Source organism: Oreochromis niloticus, linkage group LG1 (genome assembly GCF_001858045.2).
Source record: "Oreochromis niloticus isolate F11D_XX linkage group LG1, O_niloticus_UMD_NMBU, whole genome shotgun sequence".
Classification (NCBI taxonomy): Eukaryota; Metazoa; Chordata; class Actinopteri; order Cichliformes; family Cichlidae; genus Oreochromis; species Oreochromis niloticus.
The window spans coordinates 38,666,069-38,686,183 of NC_031965.2; the positions used below are offsets into that span (position 1 = coordinate 38,666,069).

At 44.1% G+C, this 20,115-nt stretch overlaps 1 protein-coding gene and 3 non-coding genes across 5 annotated transcripts in view; 1 reads left to right on the forward strand and 3 right to left on the reverse strand.

The window, feature by feature from the left end:
• The window catches only part of efl1 (elongation factor like GTPase 1), a 77,702-nt gene that overhangs the window by 24,153 nt on the left and 33,434 nt on the right, over window positions 1-20,115 (reverse strand). For both annotated transcript variants that reach the window (XR_002062893.2, XM_019361629.2), the window contains one exon: window positions 387-518. Coding sequence is in view for 1 of the 2 variants with exons in the window: in XM_019361629.2 (XP_019217174.1) it covers window positions 387-518 (132 nt within the window). In the remaining variant the exon portion in view is untranslated. The remainder of the gene's footprint in view (window positions 1-386; window positions 519-20,115) is intronic.
• Window positions 2,330-2,436, reverse strand: LOC112847492 (U6 spliceosomal RNA). Its single transcript, XR_003221052.1, has one exon. It is a non-coding gene; the product is annotated as a U6 spliceosomal RNA (small nuclear RNA).
• Window positions 3,232-3,338, forward strand: LOC112847493 (U6 spliceosomal RNA). The gene has a single exon (XR_003221054.1). It is a non-coding gene; the product is annotated as a U6 spliceosomal RNA (small nuclear RNA).
• LOC112847494 (U6 spliceosomal RNA) lies at window positions 4,422-4,528 on the reverse strand. Its single transcript, XR_003221055.1, has one exon. It is a non-coding gene; the product is annotated as a U6 spliceosomal RNA (small nuclear RNA).

Genomic DNA, 20,115 nt, shown 5'->3' on the forward strand with positions numbered 1-20,115 from the left:
CTGCAGGACCAGTTAGTGTTACTGAATTCCAGCTTTGGAAGGAAGTACTCTCCCATTGGCTGTTGGGGAATTCTATTTCTGAATTGCAAAACACGCCGACGGCGATATTTGAGTGATTAACATGATGTGAAACTTAGCTTTGTGGTCTGAATACATCAGTACAGCTGGACTGACTTCAGTGCGTGGGAGTCTCACACACTCACACTCACACACACACACACACACACACACACTCACACATACACACACACACACGTGTCCAACTAAATGAAAGGAGACAGTGTCGGGTCTCTGTGCACGTTCTGGTTTCACTGAATTTAACAAAGCAGCAGATTAGTTTAAAATTCATGAACTAATTATATGTGAGAGCGCCTTCGAAGACCTACTTGGATGTTTGGGCTCTATGGCAACCCGGACAATGGGCGTGGCTTCAAAGTTGAGCGGGGTAAATGGTGGACAGGCGGGTGCGGTTGACAGCGTGGCCGACTTCAAGACGTACTCCTCGAGCCCTCCGATACCTGAGAGAGGACAGAGGAACATGTTCAGGGTCAGAGTGTGGAAAACATCAGACGTGAGCACATCGTACGGCCTGCTCCTGTGGCACCAAATATCCGTGCTGTTAATAAAACATTCAGCTGCTTTAAACAGATTCCCCCACGAGCTGGGCTCACCAGAATCACATGATCACCAAATAATCGAGAGGCAGAGGAATCAAAGTTAAATAAGTCGCAGAAGAGAAGAAATATTGTTTAGAACAGGAGAAACAACCATGAAGAAAGTGGATTACAGCAGATTCAGTCAAATAAATACACACACGTCCTGCTTTTTGAATTTTTAGTAACAAAAGTTTGACTGTGTGTAACAGACAAACGTGACCATCGCAGAACAGCCGTGCTTATAAAGTTACTCCACACCTGTTCAGCAGGATCAACTCAAACACCTGCTAACAGCATATATAATATTTAATGTTCATGACAGAAGCGAGCTCTGGTACCTGGGATCTTGATCTGTTCCCATCATTCACTGGAGCAAAATTTTAAAAAGTGTGTTTTGGGTTAACGTGCAACAGTCATGTGACCAAAAATGTGCACGACTTGAAGACTTTATTTAAACAAAGAAACAGCTGATTCTGAGAGGTCAGGAGGGTAACACCCGCTGATTTTCAGTGCAGTGTGTTTTCACACTGTAATCCAGAGCGCTGGAATATCAGCATTTAAATCTAATTCTACCCGAATCAGCAGAAATTTGAAGAAAAAGTTGTTTTGTTTATTAAAAATACAGAACACTGGATCCAAGCCTGGTAACAAAAACTGGGCTTTAATTAAGCTGGAGGGAAAATATAAATATATAAATACATACAAAGAAGCAGGAAACCACAAACTCCAACAAACAAAACGAGATTCCAGGAAAGCACAAACAGGACGAACGAAAGCATGAGAGGACTTTAAACACACAGAGCTGAAGCTAATTAAACACAGGTGACACTAATGATCAGAACACAAACGAAGCAAAGCCAGAGACGCACAAAGAGAGTGATCGCCAAAGTAAAACAGGAAGTGAGAATCAGAGTCGTCTACCAATCAGAGGGTGGGTGGGTCGATCCATGACTAAGTTTCTTTAAGCCTGCGTTACCCTCCATGCATGCATGTGAATGTGTGTGTGTGTGAAACGGCCTTTGAGTAGTCGGTAAAAAAGTGTTACACACTTTAACTGAACACATTCTGGATTATCAGCTGAGCCCAACACAAAATATAAAAACTGAGAAAAGAAAGAAAAACACAACGTGCTGAGTTGTGGCTTCCCTTCAGTCTGAGGTTCAGTAAAAACGAGCACATCTGCTTGTGAACAGAAAGGTGAACTTCCTGGTTGTGTTTGGAGACACGATTGCCGTTAGCTTATGTTGCTCTGTCACTAGATCAGCTGCTGATTCGGGTTTAGGTCTGGATTAAAGTTCTATTACAGATAAATCTTAAATAAACCCAACTGAGCTCTTCCATATTTGATGGAAGCGGTTTATCGCACACAGCTACGAGAATTTAAACTGTGGGACAAACCAAACGTGACATCATCATGAATACATAATGCAGCTGTGACACTGAGTGACAGACACACAAACAACAACATGTGTCAGAGATCCACACGGCTGCTCTGGGATCAGCTACAGAAGTCGATGCCTAAGTTTAGCCTCCAGTTTGAAAGCTGGCCCCGCCCCTTTTTAATTGTTGCCATTAGAGGAATATTTCTTTTTTTACCCTCCTCTTTCTGTTATAGGACTTTCATCCTTTTATGCAGAATGTCACATTTTGTAACCCGAACCTGAGGAAAGATCAAAATGTGGAACCGCTTCACGATTTTGCGTGTCATCCTTGCGCAGGGGCCATGCTAATCTTCTCTGTATCGATTCCAATTTATCGTATGTGCTGCCTGAGCGAGCACATCCAGCCCACAGCACAGCCTGCCATTTACTGCCCTGCCAGCAGGACGGCCTCAGTAACACGGTGCAGACTCGACGACTGCAAACGGACCAAAGAGTCGACCAAGAGTCAGGAAAGGACCAGTTTTTGTCTTGTTGATGTCAACATTTGAACTGTGAGCATAAATTAGCTCTTGAATTCTTATGAAATTAGTAACAATTAAAGGGGGCGGAGCCTAACTCCTCTTCAGGACTGGAGTCTTATCACCTCCTCTCAGCTATTTCAGCTACTAAAGCTGATTCCCTTCAGAGTTAAAGCTGTAAATCTAACAGGTTCTTCCTCTGACTGCTCTTCATCAAGTTTCATGAAGATGAGTTTGGTAGTTTTTGTGGAAATGCTAACAGAACAGCAGATCACCTGCCTCCACCTCAGGTGTAGCCTCCTATTGAAGCCAATAGGATGGATCCCAGCAGCAAGGAGGACTTCACATCAACAACTTCACATCAGGCCTCATTCACAGTGTGCATACACAAATCAGTGTAAACAGTGTATACAAAAATTTCACGCACAAATCAGTGATTCAGGCTCCGCCCCTTTTAAACTAAGAGGAAATGTTGTTATTAAAACTCATTTCATAAGAATTCAAGAGCTAATTTATGCTCACAGATCAAATGTTGACATCAACAAGACAAAAACTGGTCCTTTCCTGACTCTTGGTCGACTCTTTGGTCCGTTTGCAGCCGTCGAGTCTGCACCGTGTTACTGAGGCCGTCCTGCTGGCAGGGCAGTAAATGGCAGGCTGTGCTGTGGGCTGGATGTGCTCGCTCAGGCAGCACATACGATAAATTGGAATCGATACAGAGAAGATTAGCATGGCCCCTGCGCAAGGATGACACGCAAAATCGTGAAGCGGTTCCACATTTTGATCTTTCCTCAGGTTCGGGTTACAAAATGTGACATTCTGCATAAAAGGATGAAAGTCCTATAACAGAAAGAGGAGGGTAAAAAAAGAAATATTCCTGTATAAAATACTTCACTCTTAAAACGTCTAGGTTCATTGAAACAGTCGATGACGTCTTTTCATCTGTTATCTTATTTTTATCTGATTTGTAAAACCGTTTGCTGCTTTATTTTTATGTTCTTTATACATTTTTAAGTTCTCATCGGCATCATCCTCATCATCGTCTCTGAACATCTCTCTCTAGGCAGCGCTCATAGGGATCCTTTTGTGTGGAAGAGTCACATGACCCACAAAACACTGTTTTTTTCCCTGTGAGTGGGCTTGGTAGGTGTGTGCAGTCCTGCAAACTATGGTAACAAAGTAAATTCAGGCCCAGTACTGCTGGCACTGATGGTTTAACCTATAAAGGTGGCTTATGTAGGCGAGAACAGTGTGTCGTTATTCACTTAACGAATCATCACCGATTTGCAGATTCTGAACTTTGATAACCACTAAACAGCCGTGATCGTTACTTTGCTGAATAATTTGTGATATAAAATAAAAACCTGTTTTTAAAGCTCTGCTAATGCTAACCCAGGCTAACCTCAGTCACAGACACACTGACATGCTAACATGGCAGCGCGGCCACCTGCTCACGGTGCAGAGTGCAGAGCTGTCGTCTCTGGTAATCGGAAGAAAGAAGGCCGTGCTTCTTGGGTTATGTTTCCGTCATTGACCAGAAAATTCTGGTAAATTATAATGAAATGACTCAAAAGTTTGAGGTCAGATTTTAGTTTCAACAAAAGTGGGCGGAGCCAAACTTGTGGCTCGGACTCAGTCCCATCCTAACCCAACTGCTGTGAGGATCTTAACTCTAATCATCCGATGGCTGAATCAGCTGCAGCCGATTCACAACTTTCTGCAGAGCTTTGAAGAACTGCACAACTTTAGTTTGAACTAAATGAATGTGGTCCAAAAATATTTAAGCAAAAACAGTTCATCTCTGTACAGAATCAATAAGAAGTACAGAAACAACAGATACTGTAACCCGAACCTGAGGAAAGATCAAAATGTGGAACCGCTTCACGATTTTGCGTGTCATCCTTGCGCAGGGGCCATGCTAATCTTCTCTGTATCGATTCCAATTTATCGTATGTGCTGCCTGAGCGAGCACATCCAGCCCACAGCACAGCCTGCCATTTACTGCCCTGCCAGCAGGACGGCCTCAGTAACACGGTGCAGACTCGACGACTGCAAACAGACCAAAGAGTCGACCAAGAGTCAGGAAAGGACCAGTTTTTGTCTCGTTGATGTCAACATTTGATCTGTGAGCATAAATTAGCTCTTGAATTCTTATGAAATGAGTTTTAATAACAACATTTCCTTTTAGTCAAAAAGGGGTGGAGCCTAACTCCTCTTCAGGATGAAGCCTTAACCCTTCCCTCCCCGACAGAGCAGTTCTAATGATCCCAGAATCAGAATTCTTGCTATCTGCACACAGTCTGAATATCATGTGCACACTGTTCCCATATTAGGATATTTGTCTTCAGTTGAAACAGACAAAGGGACGATAGTGATGTGAGAGAGAATCCTGCCCCACTGAGGTCAGAACGTCTGAGTGGAGAAACTGAAAGAGAAAGGAGGAGGCGGCCAAAAAAGACGCAGCTTTCCAAATCGTTCCCACCACGGTGATGACGGGGAACAAGGAAAACATAAAGAAAGCCAGGCTCCGGCTCAAATAACAGCGGTTGTGAATATTGCTGTGCCCGAGACTCACTGTGGCTCGAGTTAACACGAAGAATCACCCATACATTAAAGTTGGTTTTTTCAAATACATATTTTTTGGCCTTTTTAGACAGAAACAGTGAAGACTGACAGGAAAGGGGAGGGGCACGCAGATCAGGCTCGAACCCGGGCCGGCAGCTCTCCGCCATGCAGCATATGGTCACCTGCTCATCCAGCTGAGCTAAAGCAGCGCCTGGCTATATGCTAAAGTTAAAATTAAAAAAGACTAATAGAGTATAAAATAAAGAAGAGTCAGCCCGAGATGAGAAATCTATGCAGTGAAAAAAATGAGTTTTAATGGCAACATTTCCTTTTAGTTTAAAAGGGGCGGAGCTTGTGTCCCAAACTGACAGAGCAGTTCTGATGATCTCGCTATGAAGTTCATGCCAGAATAATCCAGAATAAAGAGAGTCCTGTTTGCAGCTGGCACCAGTCCTGGAATGACTTAATTCCCCTGCACAGTCTGAGCCTGAGGGTGATCGGCCTGTTTGTCTATGATTCACACTAAAACTACCGATCTTGGTAAAGAATGGTAAAGATTTAGGCGTAGATACAAACAACCGTCTTTAAAGTTGATTTCCCAAAATGTTTTAATAAGTAAAACGACTGCCCGGGGTCATTTTCTCACACTCGTCTCAGTTTTGAAGAAAAATATGTGGCTTTGTGTACAGAGGGTGTACACCCAGACACCAGGCTAAGAGCTGGCTGACTGCAGGACACCGCTGGCTGCCTCTCCTGTAACTCGACACTATAATTACTTTAAGGTGACTTGATCCCCAGAGGCCTTCAAATCCAACAAAGAACAATAAAAGATGAAAAAAAGAAAGAACTAAAAGGACCCGATAAGCCAACAACCGCTGCTGCAGACACTCAACAGACATGATCTGAAGGGAAGCACATAGCAGCAGAGCAGCAAACCAAGCAAACACACACAGACTTTCATCAGAGGTGAAATGCACAGGCAGCGGCAGACCTCTGCACAGCGCCCGAGGTTTTCATTCCTCACGCAGCTTCTGACGTGTCGTCACTGCTGGAGAACAGGCCTGCTCGATTACAGTCACTGCAATTACTCTGGTCCATAACTGCAATCTCAATTATTAAACACAACTACTCACCAATTTAACAAACTTCATGCAGTTACTGAATGTTAAAAATGAAAGAGAGGAAAAGGAGGCGAGCGTTGCATGCACTGAGGCTCTCCTTCCATTATCATCAGTTCACTTCAATTCAATTTTACTTCTATAGCATCAAATCTCAACAACAGTCAGGTGCTTTGTATTATATATAATACAGATAAAACCCCAACGATCAGACAGCCCTCTGTGAGCAAGCACTTGGCGACAGTGGGAACAAAAAACTCCCTTTTAACAGGAAGAAACAGACAGAACCAAACTCAGAGAGGAACAGCCAGTTAGGACCAGTCAAATAAAGCCTGGGGTCAGCAGCAGTTTTATTTCTATAGCACCAAATCACAACAGCAGGCGGCTCAAGATAAAATGGCTGAAGATAAAAAGACACGAGCTATTCTCACATGGGGACCAACACAGGCCTTGTAGCAGGAAGCTAACAGGTCAGGGGCATTTAAATGTCAGCTCCTCCTCCATCAGAGGAGTTCAAGGCTGCAGGTATGAAAAGGTCCAATTCAATCAAGACGAAGCAAAAATGATCGACGGATTATTTGGACTTTGCTGATTTCTTTGCTGCTCTTTAGGATGGTGGAAAATGTTGCAGGCAGCATATTTTTCTGATTTTTGCAATCAAATCTTCCTCCATGCATAAACAATACAGGAAGCCCTGAAAACGTTCACACCTGTACCTGTGCTGGGAAAAAGTCCCATCCATCCCGTAGCTTTGCACCACGGCACGCTGCAGTTCGTTTTTTATTCCATGTGCAACAGCGAGGTTAGAAATGATGAAGTCTGTGGTTTCTGTGGGTTTCACCAGACCAGATGACATTTTTGAATGGCCATGTTGAGCCCCTGCAGCTCGTACGTACTGAATGATAACAGGAGGGCAAGATAAAGAGAAAACCAGGAGATGATGTCCTGCTCTAGGCTGAACATAGAGATCTGTCGACCTCTTCATTCAACATACTGAATCCCTTTAGAATATTTTTGAAAGGCCTTGGATCGAGTTGAAGAATTTGGCGTGATTAGCAGCCGTTCCTGACCAAACCTGAGGAGAGACTGCGCTGCCAGAATGCAGCCCCCGCCCCCCAGGGACTAGGCCCGGTTACGTCCGGCTGCAGAGCTCAGGATGATTCAAGCCTAAAGACATTTCCTCCAACCACAAGTACAGTTGGCTGCGACTCGGGTTATATAAAGATGGCATTTTTTCCCCATCCTCTCCCACCACACTGCAGTGAATGAGGTAGAGGTGATGTAATGAAAATCAAGAGGATGTATGAAGAAAGACAGATACAGCAAAAACTTTTGGTGATCCCGAATCAGAAATAAGATATCTTCCTTTCATAACAAGGGTTCAGCACATGCACAGGATGCTTTGAGCAGCTATGAGGCAGTGATGTGCGTCCTCCTGACACGGCTTTCATTTCACTAATAATTCCAGAGATCCGCTCCATCCATCTGTCCTCATCAGATAGACTTGGCAAACTTGTTACTGGGTGCCCAGTTTAAAGAGTGCTTCTCATATTGGTGCTTAATGTTGTTCAATGTTGGAAAATAAACCAAATCAAACCTAAAACTAAGACTTCATGACTTCCTGCATGTTCCATAACTGAGCACAGTCAGAGATAGGTGACGAGTTCAGCTGAGGTTGTTCAGGCATCGGATCAGGACATCTCCCTTTGGAGGTGAACACCCAACTGTGAGGGAACCCTGGGAAAGAGGGAGATTATATATCTCATTTGGCTTGAAGCGCCTCGGGATCCCCCAGGAAGACCTGGAAAATGCTGCTATTTTAAAGGAGGTCTGGAATAACCTGCTTAGCCTGCTGGAACTATGGCCTGACTTCGGATAAATGGAAGAAAATTATGGATTAATTATTTTGATGCATTTAAGGAAAACGTAAATTATGGCTACAAAGGGTGACGCAGCAGCAGTCGAGGAAATCAGCTGTTAACTTCTCATTAAAAAATACTTTATGGATCTTTTTCTGGACAAATGATGAATGGAGGAAGTCTTCCTTTCTATGACTGCCGACTTCTCCGGTGTTTAACCTCTGAACATCCGGCAGGTCATTGGGGACTCCTCTAGTGTGAAGATTGGGTTTTGTTTTAGCCACAGGCTGATAGATGTCATCCCAAAACTTTGGCACCACAGCTTTTCTGTTAAGAGCTTTTCCATTTCGGTGGTCCAAACGTGGAAATTTCAGAAAAAGGCCTAGAAACCCAAAGCCTGCCCCTACCTGAGCCTTACATGGCTCGGCCTGATGGAGGTTTCAATTTCAGTTAAAGAGGTTAAACATCTGTCACAATACTCAGGATGAGTTCAGAGTCTTACGGTCACTGCTGAGAGACTGAAAAGGTTTGCAGGAAGTGATGCTGGAAGAGCTTTTCTGATGCGTTTTTTTCTGGTCACTCTAGAAAGAAAAACGTCACATAGCAGTACAACAGTCGAGACGACTAAAGGTATGTTTGAAAGACACATGAGATTCTTTTTATACTGAGTGTATTTAATATTCTTATTAATATTGAAGAGTTTTGGAACCAGATGAGGAAGCAGGACATACTGTATGGCTCATACACGGCTGTAGGAGAGGAAGTTCATTGTAAGGAAGCCCCACAGAGCCAAACTTATGGCACGAGTTACGTCCTAGTTTTTGTCACCTCAGAAAAAACAGAGAGAAGTGCTGGAGCGGTGGAAAAATGGCAGATTGAAAGGCAATAAATATGATGTGGGGCTGGAAATTGTTAAATGTTCAGTGTGGATTGTGTTTTATTAAGTACAAGGCCAGAGCTTGGAAATCTGCTCCCTTTTAACATCCTATGGAATTTCCCTCACACTGGAAAGTCCCACTCAAGCTTCAGAGAGCTCTCTGTGTGTGTGTGTGTGTGTGTGTGTGTGTGTGTGCGTGCGTTGTTGAGGGGGAGCTGCACCACTGGCCAAATAACACACTTTATTGTATTACGACTGCTGGCGATAAAGCTGAAAAGCACATCTCGCTGAATCTGGATTCCCAACATGACAGGTGTATTTATCACCTTTTCACTTTAACACATATCATTTACAACTAAATAAGAGTTTTATGGAGACAAATTTAGAACTTATTAGATGCAAAATGTAATTTTTGGTAAATGTTAATTTTCAGCAGAGAGAATAAGACCTCCCCATCCTCAGCCACCACCTCCAGCTCTTCCCGCCGAGGCGCTCCAAAGTCACTTTTTACTGTCATTCCATGAAATCTCAGGATCTCAGAGATTCTCCGATTACACAAAGGGAGATGCTGGAGCAGCTTGAGAAGATGGGACGCTCTCATACTCAAACATACTTCTATGCTGATGTGATGTTGTTTTCTGAGTGGCAAGGCTGGCGTTCAGGGGAACACCACGGTGACTCCAGCGCACCTTCGAGCGCCAGTATGAACGGTGACGAGGCTGCGGTGACGTCAACAACTGAGATGAGCATAAACTATGCGGTGAGCTCAGGCGCCCTTCGCAGGAAGCTCACTGCTGCCAGCTGTTGTCTTCGTTTCTTCAGTCACAACCCACAGATCACAGCCACAGGGGAGGAGCCAAGCTCGACCAGCAAATCCACAGACTCACCTCCAGAACCTCGCCACAACTGACCAACCACCAGGGCTGCGGCACATCATAGCGGTTTACAATTTTATGGAATATAAAAATGTAATTGTGGCAGAAACGCCATGCTTTTACACTCACAGCCCAGCCATGTCTGAGAGCAAGACCACGTGTCGGCCTCGGACGATGACCTGGAGCTACTTCGACAACAGTACTTCATTAAAAATGGAAGGAAGCAGCAAACATGTTTAACCACTTGGGGCAAAAACACAGCACAGAGTACAGCCGGGCTCCAAACGAGGAGAGGCGAGCAGCAAACGTAGACCAACGACGCGCTCGCTGGCTGCTCACCGTGTGACAGGAAGATCAAACGGGGGATGGAAATTACCGATGCACGCTGGAGGAGCAGAGCTTTTAGAAGCTCGATCCAAAACACAAAACATCCCAAGGAAAAAATATCTCAAGGTTTCATTCTTAAAACTGTAAGTTAAAACTGATCTGTAGCTCAGGAGGTAGAGCAGATCAGCTGTTAGCCAGAAGGTTGGTGGTTCGATCCCTGGCTGCTCCAGTCTGCACGCCAAATGTCCTTGGGGAGGTTCTGACCCCGAGCTGCTCTCTGATGGATCCACTGCCGTGTAAATGTTAGAACAAAGTGTTTGTGTGAATGAGGCAGGTTGCATAAAGTGCTACATAAGAAATTTGAAACTGCAGACTTACAGTTACTTTAGTAACTAAAATGTTCAGCAGTTATTTTATACTTTTACTTTAAATCACTCCAAGAAAGAAACACTAAACGGCTACTTTTGTGGTTACATTTGATTTATGCTGTGTCAATAATATTGCAGCGTAATGCTGCTGCTGGCTTTAATAGATTCACTCTTTGAATTAGGCAGTCTGTCATCAGTGACAGCAGCTCAGTGGGAAAGGATGCAAAACGCCCTTCATCTACTTACACTTACAAAGGCTGATGCCTACAAGCTGCAAGCATCAATAAAACATCATTCATAGTATTTTTTCAATATTATCTCAATATCATTACTGCAAACTGTCTGGAAACATCACACTATAATTGTGAGGCTACATCACCATCGATCGGTCTGCCGATCGCTCCTCAAGAACAAAACCCGGAGATACTTGAACTCTTCTGCTTGAGGCTGAAATTTATGAGATTTTAAGTTAAATTTTGTCCCTGTGAAAACAAATTCTGCAGAGGAATGGTTCCACGGCAAATTTCTTCTAGAAACACTGTGGCAGGCTTCGTTGTGTTGAGTGGGAGTGCTTACGTCTGTGGTCTCCCTGGCAACAGGTTAAAAACTCGAACCCAAAATTCAAAATAAAAACAGAATTTTACTGTAAAACATTTGTAGGCCTGTATTTACTTTTTAGGGCACACTTACCTTAAACTAAACGTCTGCAATGAAAGAGCACGCAGTGTTTAAAGTGTGAAAACACAAACGCTTATTTTATTCACATCGTCCACTAAACAATTGATTGAATAACGTGATATCGATTCATTAAATCCTAAATAAAGTTTAAATATGAATGTATTTTGCTAGAAACGACAAAATCTCACAGAACTATTTCAACAACTACCAAACAACTAAAAGTCAAATGAGAGCAGAAAGACGTGAACACAGAGCGTGGATCGTTCACCCGACGGCACGGACACGGCGTCAGGCTGAAAGCCGACAGCTCACAGAATCAGATGCTGCAGGTTTCATCACTCTGACCAAAATTGACTGAACGAGCAGCAAAAGAAGATCCAAACCACGCTTCACGTTTGATAAACATCGTCAATGTTTCTCTCTTACTTTGGCTGTTTTTGTTTTCTCTCCCTCAGTGTTCAAGAACAGTTTCCCATCAAAAATCTCTGTTTTCTGCAGTATTTGCTTACTTATCGGCTGCTGTTTTTCAGTGCTGGGCAAGTTACTTTGAAAAAGTAATTAATTATAGTTACTAGTTACTTCTACAAAAAAGTAACTGAGTTACAAGATTCTAAAAATAATTAATTAAAAGTAACTATTGCATTACTTTAAAAAAAAACATTTAACCCTGTGGGGTCCAGGGTACAATTGGATATTTATAGCTACTTTTGATTTTCTCTCTACATTTTACCTTTAAAAACTGTTTGCTTTGCCTTGTTTGGCATCATTCTTTTCAGCACAACCTCACGTGCCTGAATTTACAGTCATGTTTTCATGTTGACATACTGTATTAACACAACTGATCTAAAATCAGACAAAAACCATAAAATCAGAGTAGAAAAAGTTATATTTTTACTGTAACAACCACAAACATCTTTAATGAATCATATTTCATAACTTCAAATATTAATTGTCAATTTTAAAATCCTATGCACAAGTTTTGCAAACAACAAAGTTATTTGCATCCATTTACCTTTTACCCTTTTTTAAAATAACCATTTCAAACTATTTACAGAACAATCAGCTGTTCTTCAATAAGATGCCACAAATTATTTGTGCCACTCCAAAAAAATCATTTCTGTCCACTATAAAGGAGAACATGCAGGTCTGACAGCAGCAGGTGTATCACTGCTGTTTCTACCTGGAGACAGCAGTCGCCTCATTGTTCTGACCCACAACACAAAACTATCCACAACACTACACACTAACTACACAAGACAACACATTAACTACACACTCCAAACACGCTAAACGTCACAAATCTCACACATCTCAAAACTCTCTCTCTCTTTCTGCTCTCTCTCTCTCTCTCGCCGTCACTCCTAAAACTTCCCCCTCTTCCTAAACAACCAAATGTCATGTTGCCGTATCATTTTTGATTGGTCGACATGATGCATTTTTCCACCAACACGAACGGGCTGTTTTTTGGGTGTTTCCTGGTCATAAGCAGAGAGTGCTCGCTATCGCTGTCCTTAGACGTAAAAACGTGACGAAACTATTCAGGAAAAAACGCGTATATATTGTTTATCATGACTCTGGTTTTACGTGGCCTAAAACAATCACATGAGTGCTGCTGTTTGACTGAGGAAGAATAAAGTAGTCGTGGTAAGCCAATCACATGACCCCATCAAGATGACAAAGCAACAAGGTGATAGGCCACGTAAAACCAGAGTCATGATAAACAATATATACGCGTTTTTTCCTGAATAGTTTCATCACGTTTTTACGTGTGATTGACTTACCACGACTACTTTATTCTTCCTCAGTCAAACAGCAGCACTCGATTGTTTTGCCCCCTGAGCTCCAGGTGTTGTGCTAGACAGTGATCGCTGTCCGCGGGAGCGCGCAGCTGCTTAAAGCTGTAGCGCCCAGATTACTTACAGCTACTTACATGCAACTGATATAAGATGCGGTAAGCTGAACACAGCTTCAACCGTCTGTTTGCTGAAAAATACTAACGCGACCGCATTTTCCTGTTAGTAACGGTAACGCCGTTGTAACGATAGGAATAGTAATTAGTTAGATTACTTGTTACTGAAAAAAGTAACGCCGTTAGTAACGCCGTTTGGGTTTTTTCCCAAAAGTCACCTCCAACAAAAAGCCCCATTTCTGCTGTTCAGTGCAGAAATGTAAACTTTTCAAAATGATGCCAAACTGCAAAACTCAGCTGTGTCTCTAATCAAACCTCTGTAACTTCAGCAGCATCAGGTAATGTTCAGACGCTGATTCGTGGTTGTCTTCCATTTTTGATTGACTGCAGAATATTTTTAAGGTTATCTGTTAGAAAAAGCCAGAACAGGTAAATCTCCTTCATGTTTTTCTGTTTTATCCTCAGTTACTTGGACACAAACGCATCTGCTGTGATGCTCACACCTCTGATAAAGTCTCACAAGTGTCAGCTTTGTTTTTATACATAGATTAAAAAATATATGGATATGTACGGATAAATGATCAGAATTAGAATATTTCTGACTGTCTGAGTCAAAATCAAATGATTACAGAATCAGTGACGATGCCCGGCCCTACTACAGACCTGTCTAACGTATGAACACACGTTGTGGTATCATGATGCACTTTAATGATGATTTTTGTTGTATTACTGCGATATTTTTTTAAATCTTAGCACTAAACGACCGACTTCAGTTTGACCACAGTTGGATCGTAAGGTTTTTACAGTCAGCTGAAAATATCCGGTCTTCATTCATTCGTCAAAAATACATGTTTGGTGAAAATAAGCAGATTCTGGGTGAGTCATGAGGAAACATGTCCAGACAGCCCGAGTCGCCGGGGAGCCATCATGTAGCCCACACACTTTCACCCAAGCATATGCACACACACTCACGAAAGCAGAGACACGAGTGAAAGCCGAGGATGTTTTCCCACAGACGAGAAGATCTCATTATGGCACCTCCGGCTAGTTTCAGGTTAATAAACCCCCCGAACATCTACGTTTAGCCCTGTGGACGAGTGTGCTGTGGATCTGACGCCTAACTGTGGGACATTTATTTCTTCAGGTGAAAAAACCTTTAGGATGTTGAGAAGTCCTCAGAAACTCGCGCGCTGAGCTGTATTTGTGCTGGCAGACAGTGGCAGCTATTAAACAATCGCTGGGCTGCGGAAGACACTAAAGCTCTGTTCATACGGGATCATTTCCAGCTGGGGAGGTGCTGCAATGTAATTATTAGCAGGGAGGAAGGAACCCTGCTGCAGTGGATATTTATAAATTATAACCGTTTTCTGAGAGCAAAACAAGGTTTTTGTTATAATAGAGCTAAAAAATGTATTTTTAAAATGGAAAAAAGATGAAAAAGCATCAAGAAAGGAAAATGTTCAACGTTGATAGGGGGTCATAAAAAGATTATTTTACTTTTTTATCAGATTACTTAAAGACAGCATGTTGGCATGGATATTCCTTTGAGTGTGGATAGATTTGCTTAAAAACTTTACGAGTAGCTGATGCTTTTCCCAACTTAGGAACTTTTCCCTGTTGGAGCTGATCCGGGCGTAGACCGATTAACTCAACTGGTCACACGCTCACAGAAACACAAGAGAGAAACCAAAGTGATGTTCTCATGAAAATATCACAGTCACTAATCTACATCCAAGTATCCACGTGGATCCGTGGACTCCGTTCACGCATGCATTCAGAGCAACGTCGCCAGCAGCAGACTGTAGAAGGGGACCTAACGGCGGGCTTTTGGAAGGCGACCGGGTCGTTTATATGTTATCAGGAATTCCCGGGAAAAGACTGGAAGCAGAGGTGCACATGTGGCAACCTTGAAGGAGCTTTGTTCTTCGCCTGCTCCGGGCCCCTGAATCGGACTTTATGATTGTAAACAGGAGGAGGTGCAGGACGGGAGTCGGAAGCGGTCTCCACTTGAAAGCACTCGTAATGTTTCCGTCCACTCTCACTCCTCTCACGAGGTTGTTCCCGGCTGCTGCAGGCAGCACGGCCCAGCAGAGTGAGGAACAAAACGGTCTGGTATACCCGCTTTGCACCACCTGCTCCACACCAAACATTAGACACACACATTTAGAGATGAGCTGCTGAGCACATTTAGCAGCTACTTTACCCCCGGGAGTTGGTACGGCCCAAATCAGACATGAACTCACATAAACTGGCTCTGATATAAAGTGGACTACTACTCTTTCGTTTATTAAATCATTCATTTTAGAAAGTGTGAAGCTGCTGCAGCACAAAAAGTCCATACTTGACTCTCCAACCTCCCAGCGACACAGCTCACCTGGTGTCTGTGTGTGGGCCTCATGATGCCACTGACAGGCTCCCCGGTGACCGTCTGAACACCTTTGTCATGACTCAGCTGGGAGCTACTGCACGTTTGTGCGTCTGTGTGTGTGTGTGTGTGTGCGTGTGTGTGATTGTGATGGTAAGGGGGCTGGAAGCCTGACATACGTCAACAGAGTGTGATGCATGCCTGGGCAAAGAACAAAACAGCTCACACATTCACACCACAGTCAGCGTTGGCTTTTAAAAGCTGGGGGTCTGACGCATGAACACACAGACAAATATAAAGCCCCCCCCACCCCACCCACTCCTCACGTTGCATTCGAGGGTGTTTTGGTTACAAATCTATTACAGAAAAAGTCTGCTGTGAGCTTCACTGCAGATCTGTAAATATGATCATAATAAACTTGAGTTAACTTGTAATACTTTTAATAAGTTTTAACTGAGTACCAGTCGAGTTTTGTCCAGCTGTCACCAAACATGTTTCTGCTGCCTAGAAAGTTCAAATTAATACTTTTACTTTGAAGTTTAGCCTCACTTTGAACACTGAGGAAATTCAATACCTTACTTTGCTCCCTCAATTCTTCATGCCATTTGATCGCGGGCCTACATGTAAACGTGGAAGGATTAATCCTTAAATTCAACACGGCTCATAAAAGATCTCTTTTCATACGTTAATCCTGGGATTGCATCGATTTACACGAGCAGCAGGAGGACTGTGGACACGTGAGCTGTGATTATGGCTGATGCTGCCATCCAAACCTGGGTTAAGCTGTCAAATGATAGTGTCGGCTCACATAAGGGTTTGTCTGCCACTTGGAAGGTCAGCGTCCCTCAGGATTGCCCCAATGCATGCATCAAGTGTAAATCATCAGCTGTGTCCACATCCTCAAGGATTGGTCAGTTCACACTGATGACGGTGGGGAGGAAGAACCCCCTTTGAACAGGATGAGGGATCCGCAGGATCAGGGAGGGGCATCCATCAGAGAGAAATCACAAACAAAGCATGGGAGGGACTCCTTTTGACATGACCTTTCACCTCTCATCTGAGAGGTTTCCTCAGTTCTAATCAGCTGATCAGGACGTGTTTAATACCGTTACTGTCATTACATCGTTTTTTGTACTCTGGAATCTGCATAAGCTCTATAAACCCGCCTTTCAACCTTCTGTTTGTGAGGGGCAGCCAATTAGAAGACAGTTGGCTTAATGGGGCAGGAACTAAAATGTTTTCCTTGAGACAGAAGAGGAACGCAGGGATAAAGAAGATAAAGAAGGATTATTTTCAACCATTAGTCATCCAAACCTACTCTGGTAGATTCCAGGAAGAAAAAATGCACCAAGATGTGTTTGGAGAAAATGCTTCCAAGCTGTGTCCGAGAGGTGAGAGGTGGAACATCTCGGAAGAACCGAAATGAAGTCAAGCTTCCCTCGAATGAAGCATTCGGGACTACGGTGACCTGGATGACGGAGAATAAAGACAGAAATCAGCAGAATCAGTAGAAACTGCAGCACACTGGTGCTTTTCTCGGTACCTTGAGCCTTCACTCCCAAACTTGACCAAACTCATTGACTAACAAATTACGGCCTAATTTGGATGATCGTTCTTCTTCCCCACTGCTGCTGCCACCATTCAGCAGCTGAAACGCCGCTCACGCTCCTTAATTACTCAGGAAAATTATACACAAGCACAGCTATTTTGGAGAGTGGGACGTTTCCCCCACTACATTTTTTTTTTTTAATGTAATTTGTAGAAATTGCGGCAGCAACAAATCACCGAAGGTAGCGTGTAAAGCTTTTATTCCAGCAGTCCTGTCTTTCTGCCAAGAATATGTGGCGAGCTGGCAGCAGGAGAACGACACAAACAACAGAACGGAACATTTGTTCCTCACATTCAGGTTTAAACACTCAATACATCAGAACTGACCAGAAACATTACATCTGTGAGCAAACACGCTGTTAAACGCTTTAACATGTGCGCATCTGTGAAAGGTAAACGACGGCGCTGAAGAAACTTCCTGTTATTCCTTACGAATGACACACGGAGCCAGCATCAGTCATTTCAATGAGCCTAAAAGCCTTTATTTTCCACTTCGGCGGAGCTTTCAGACGCTTGTTGTTCCTCGCTATTACACCAAAGGGAGTTGGGGTCCTGGCTATTTTAAGAAGAAAAGGGAAAAAAGCCACTGCACAGAGATCTTAGCTGTATCTCATTTTACAGCCAGACTACATATTTCCTCTTCAGCTCCAACAAGACAGACGCATGACTCACAAATGTGTCTTTTAAAAGAGGAGGCTGAAATGTCAGGAGAGCTGCTGGCTTCATAAAGAAAACACATCTACTTTCAATAGTTGTGGAATTAAATCTAAAAAGGTCAGAAAGCTGATTTTTCTCCAGGCCTACGCTTCCTGTTTGTTGTGCCGAGGTCTGCAGGCATCCGAATCTGAGGCGCGATCATCCAGAATCCACCGACGGCAGAACAACCAAAAAGCCGATTCGACTTCAGGTTAGTGTCCTTCTGACGTTTCACCACCTCAAAGTCGACATCGCACAACAGCTTCTGTCAAACTGACCCGAACTCCACGTGGAGGCTCCTCGCTGCTGCCGACAGCCGAGCACGTGGCTACAAGCCGAGGCCAGGGAGGGGGCGCTGTCCGAGCCCAAAGGCAGGTACTAAACGGTAACGCAGCCGCCGAACTTCATGATCACATCTAGCAAAGTATTCATTTCACCGCGGACCAAAGGAAGGCTTGTTCAGTTCACACTGATGACGGTGGGGAGGAAGAACCCCCTTTTAACAGGACGAGGCATCCACATCCGAGCGGTGAGGTGGAACATCTCGGAAGAACCGAAATGAACTCAAGCTGCCCTCGAATGAAGCATTCGGGATTACGGTGACCTGGATGACCGAGAATAAGACGCCGAACTTCATGATCACATCTGGCAAAATATTACAAACGAGTATTCATTTCACCGCGTACCAAGGGGAGTGGGCTGGTAGGTAGAACTAGGAAGTAAGGAAGGAAGGAAAGAAGGAAGTCGAGTTCAGGAGAGGAGACTACATGAGGAGCCGTCTCTGTAACAGAACACTGCGAACATCATCTTTGACTTCCTGAAGGCTGCTTTTCTACTCTGTTTGAGGACGAAGTGTTTTCTGATTACAAGCCTCGGTCAGCCGTTCACACAAGTGCTTTTTTCCATGCACACTCTGATGGAAACATCGGGGGCAACTCGAGGTTCAGCGGCCTGCCCAAGGACCCTTTGATAGAGCCAGGGTCACACCACCCACCTGCCAGTTAGTAGCTGAGCAGCTCCGCCTCCTGAGCCACAGTCACCTGTTTGCACAGGTCTGTGCGCGGTATCACACAGCTCTGTGTGTCAGACGTTTCTTTAATAGATAAAATCTGATTCCTCATCTGTCACTTTCAGTCCATCAACATAAAGCTCACTGTGTTTTAGAAGCAACTGAATAAACATTGAATACAACCATAAAAACATTTTATAGCAATAAAAGTGAAAATAACAATCACATTCATTTTTACAACAGAGATCTGCTCTGTTCTTTCAAACCACTGCTCAGTCCCAGCAGCTCTGTCTTTGTCTCTCTGCTCTCTTTGTCTGGAGTGTCAGAGGCAGAAGTGAAGCAGCTTTTCCTCCTCGCTAACGCCATCTACTGGCCACGGTGCGGCTGCCTGCACGCCTGCACCGCGTGGCTCAGACAAAGAATGAGGGCAGGCGGCCAGCAGCTCTCGTAACGAACAATAGAGAAGACAGCGTGAGGGGGAGGAATGGCTGTGATGCAGAGGCTCGAGGTCAGCCAGGTCCTGGATCGGCGTCCACAGCCGGGTCACGGGCCAGAGCTAGAGCAACCGAGGTGAGCGGGAAATGCAGTTTAGCGGGCAAAACTCTGGGGGGCTGTGCCGCCCTGCTCTACAGCCACCTGCCTGCAGTCAGCTGCCAGAGACAAACTCACACACACACACACACACTCAGTCACACACACACACACAGTCACACACACACACACACACACAGACACACTCAGTCACACACACACACAGACACACACAGTCACACACACACACACTCAGTCACACTCACACACACACTCAGTCACACACACACACACACACTCAGTCACACACACACACACACACACTCTCTGCTGGATGTCTATTTAGGCCAGTGACTTTCTAACTTTACAGTTCTCCATCCTGACCCACCTACAAGCTGCTTCTGCTGTTTCTGACTGGTGAGCAGGAGGAGAACGCAGACAGGACTGCTACACCCAGAACTACAACAACACAGCAGAGCGCCAACAAAGACGCGAGACAAACAAGCGCATTGGTGCAGTGTTCAACCCTCACACAAATGTAGTTTCGATTTTCTCAGATTTGACTGCCTTTTTTTGCGAACCTGTGTGACCTCTGGACCCTCACGGTTCTGATCACATGACTCATAAACATTCATAACAATAATTATAAATCACAACTGTGGGGAAACATCACAGCACGTGCACATTTCCTAAATTATGCCGCTGAACGGCATGCTGGGTAATGCTAGCCAGCTGAGCAGCTAACGGTGTGGCAACAGGTGGGAGGGGCTCCGT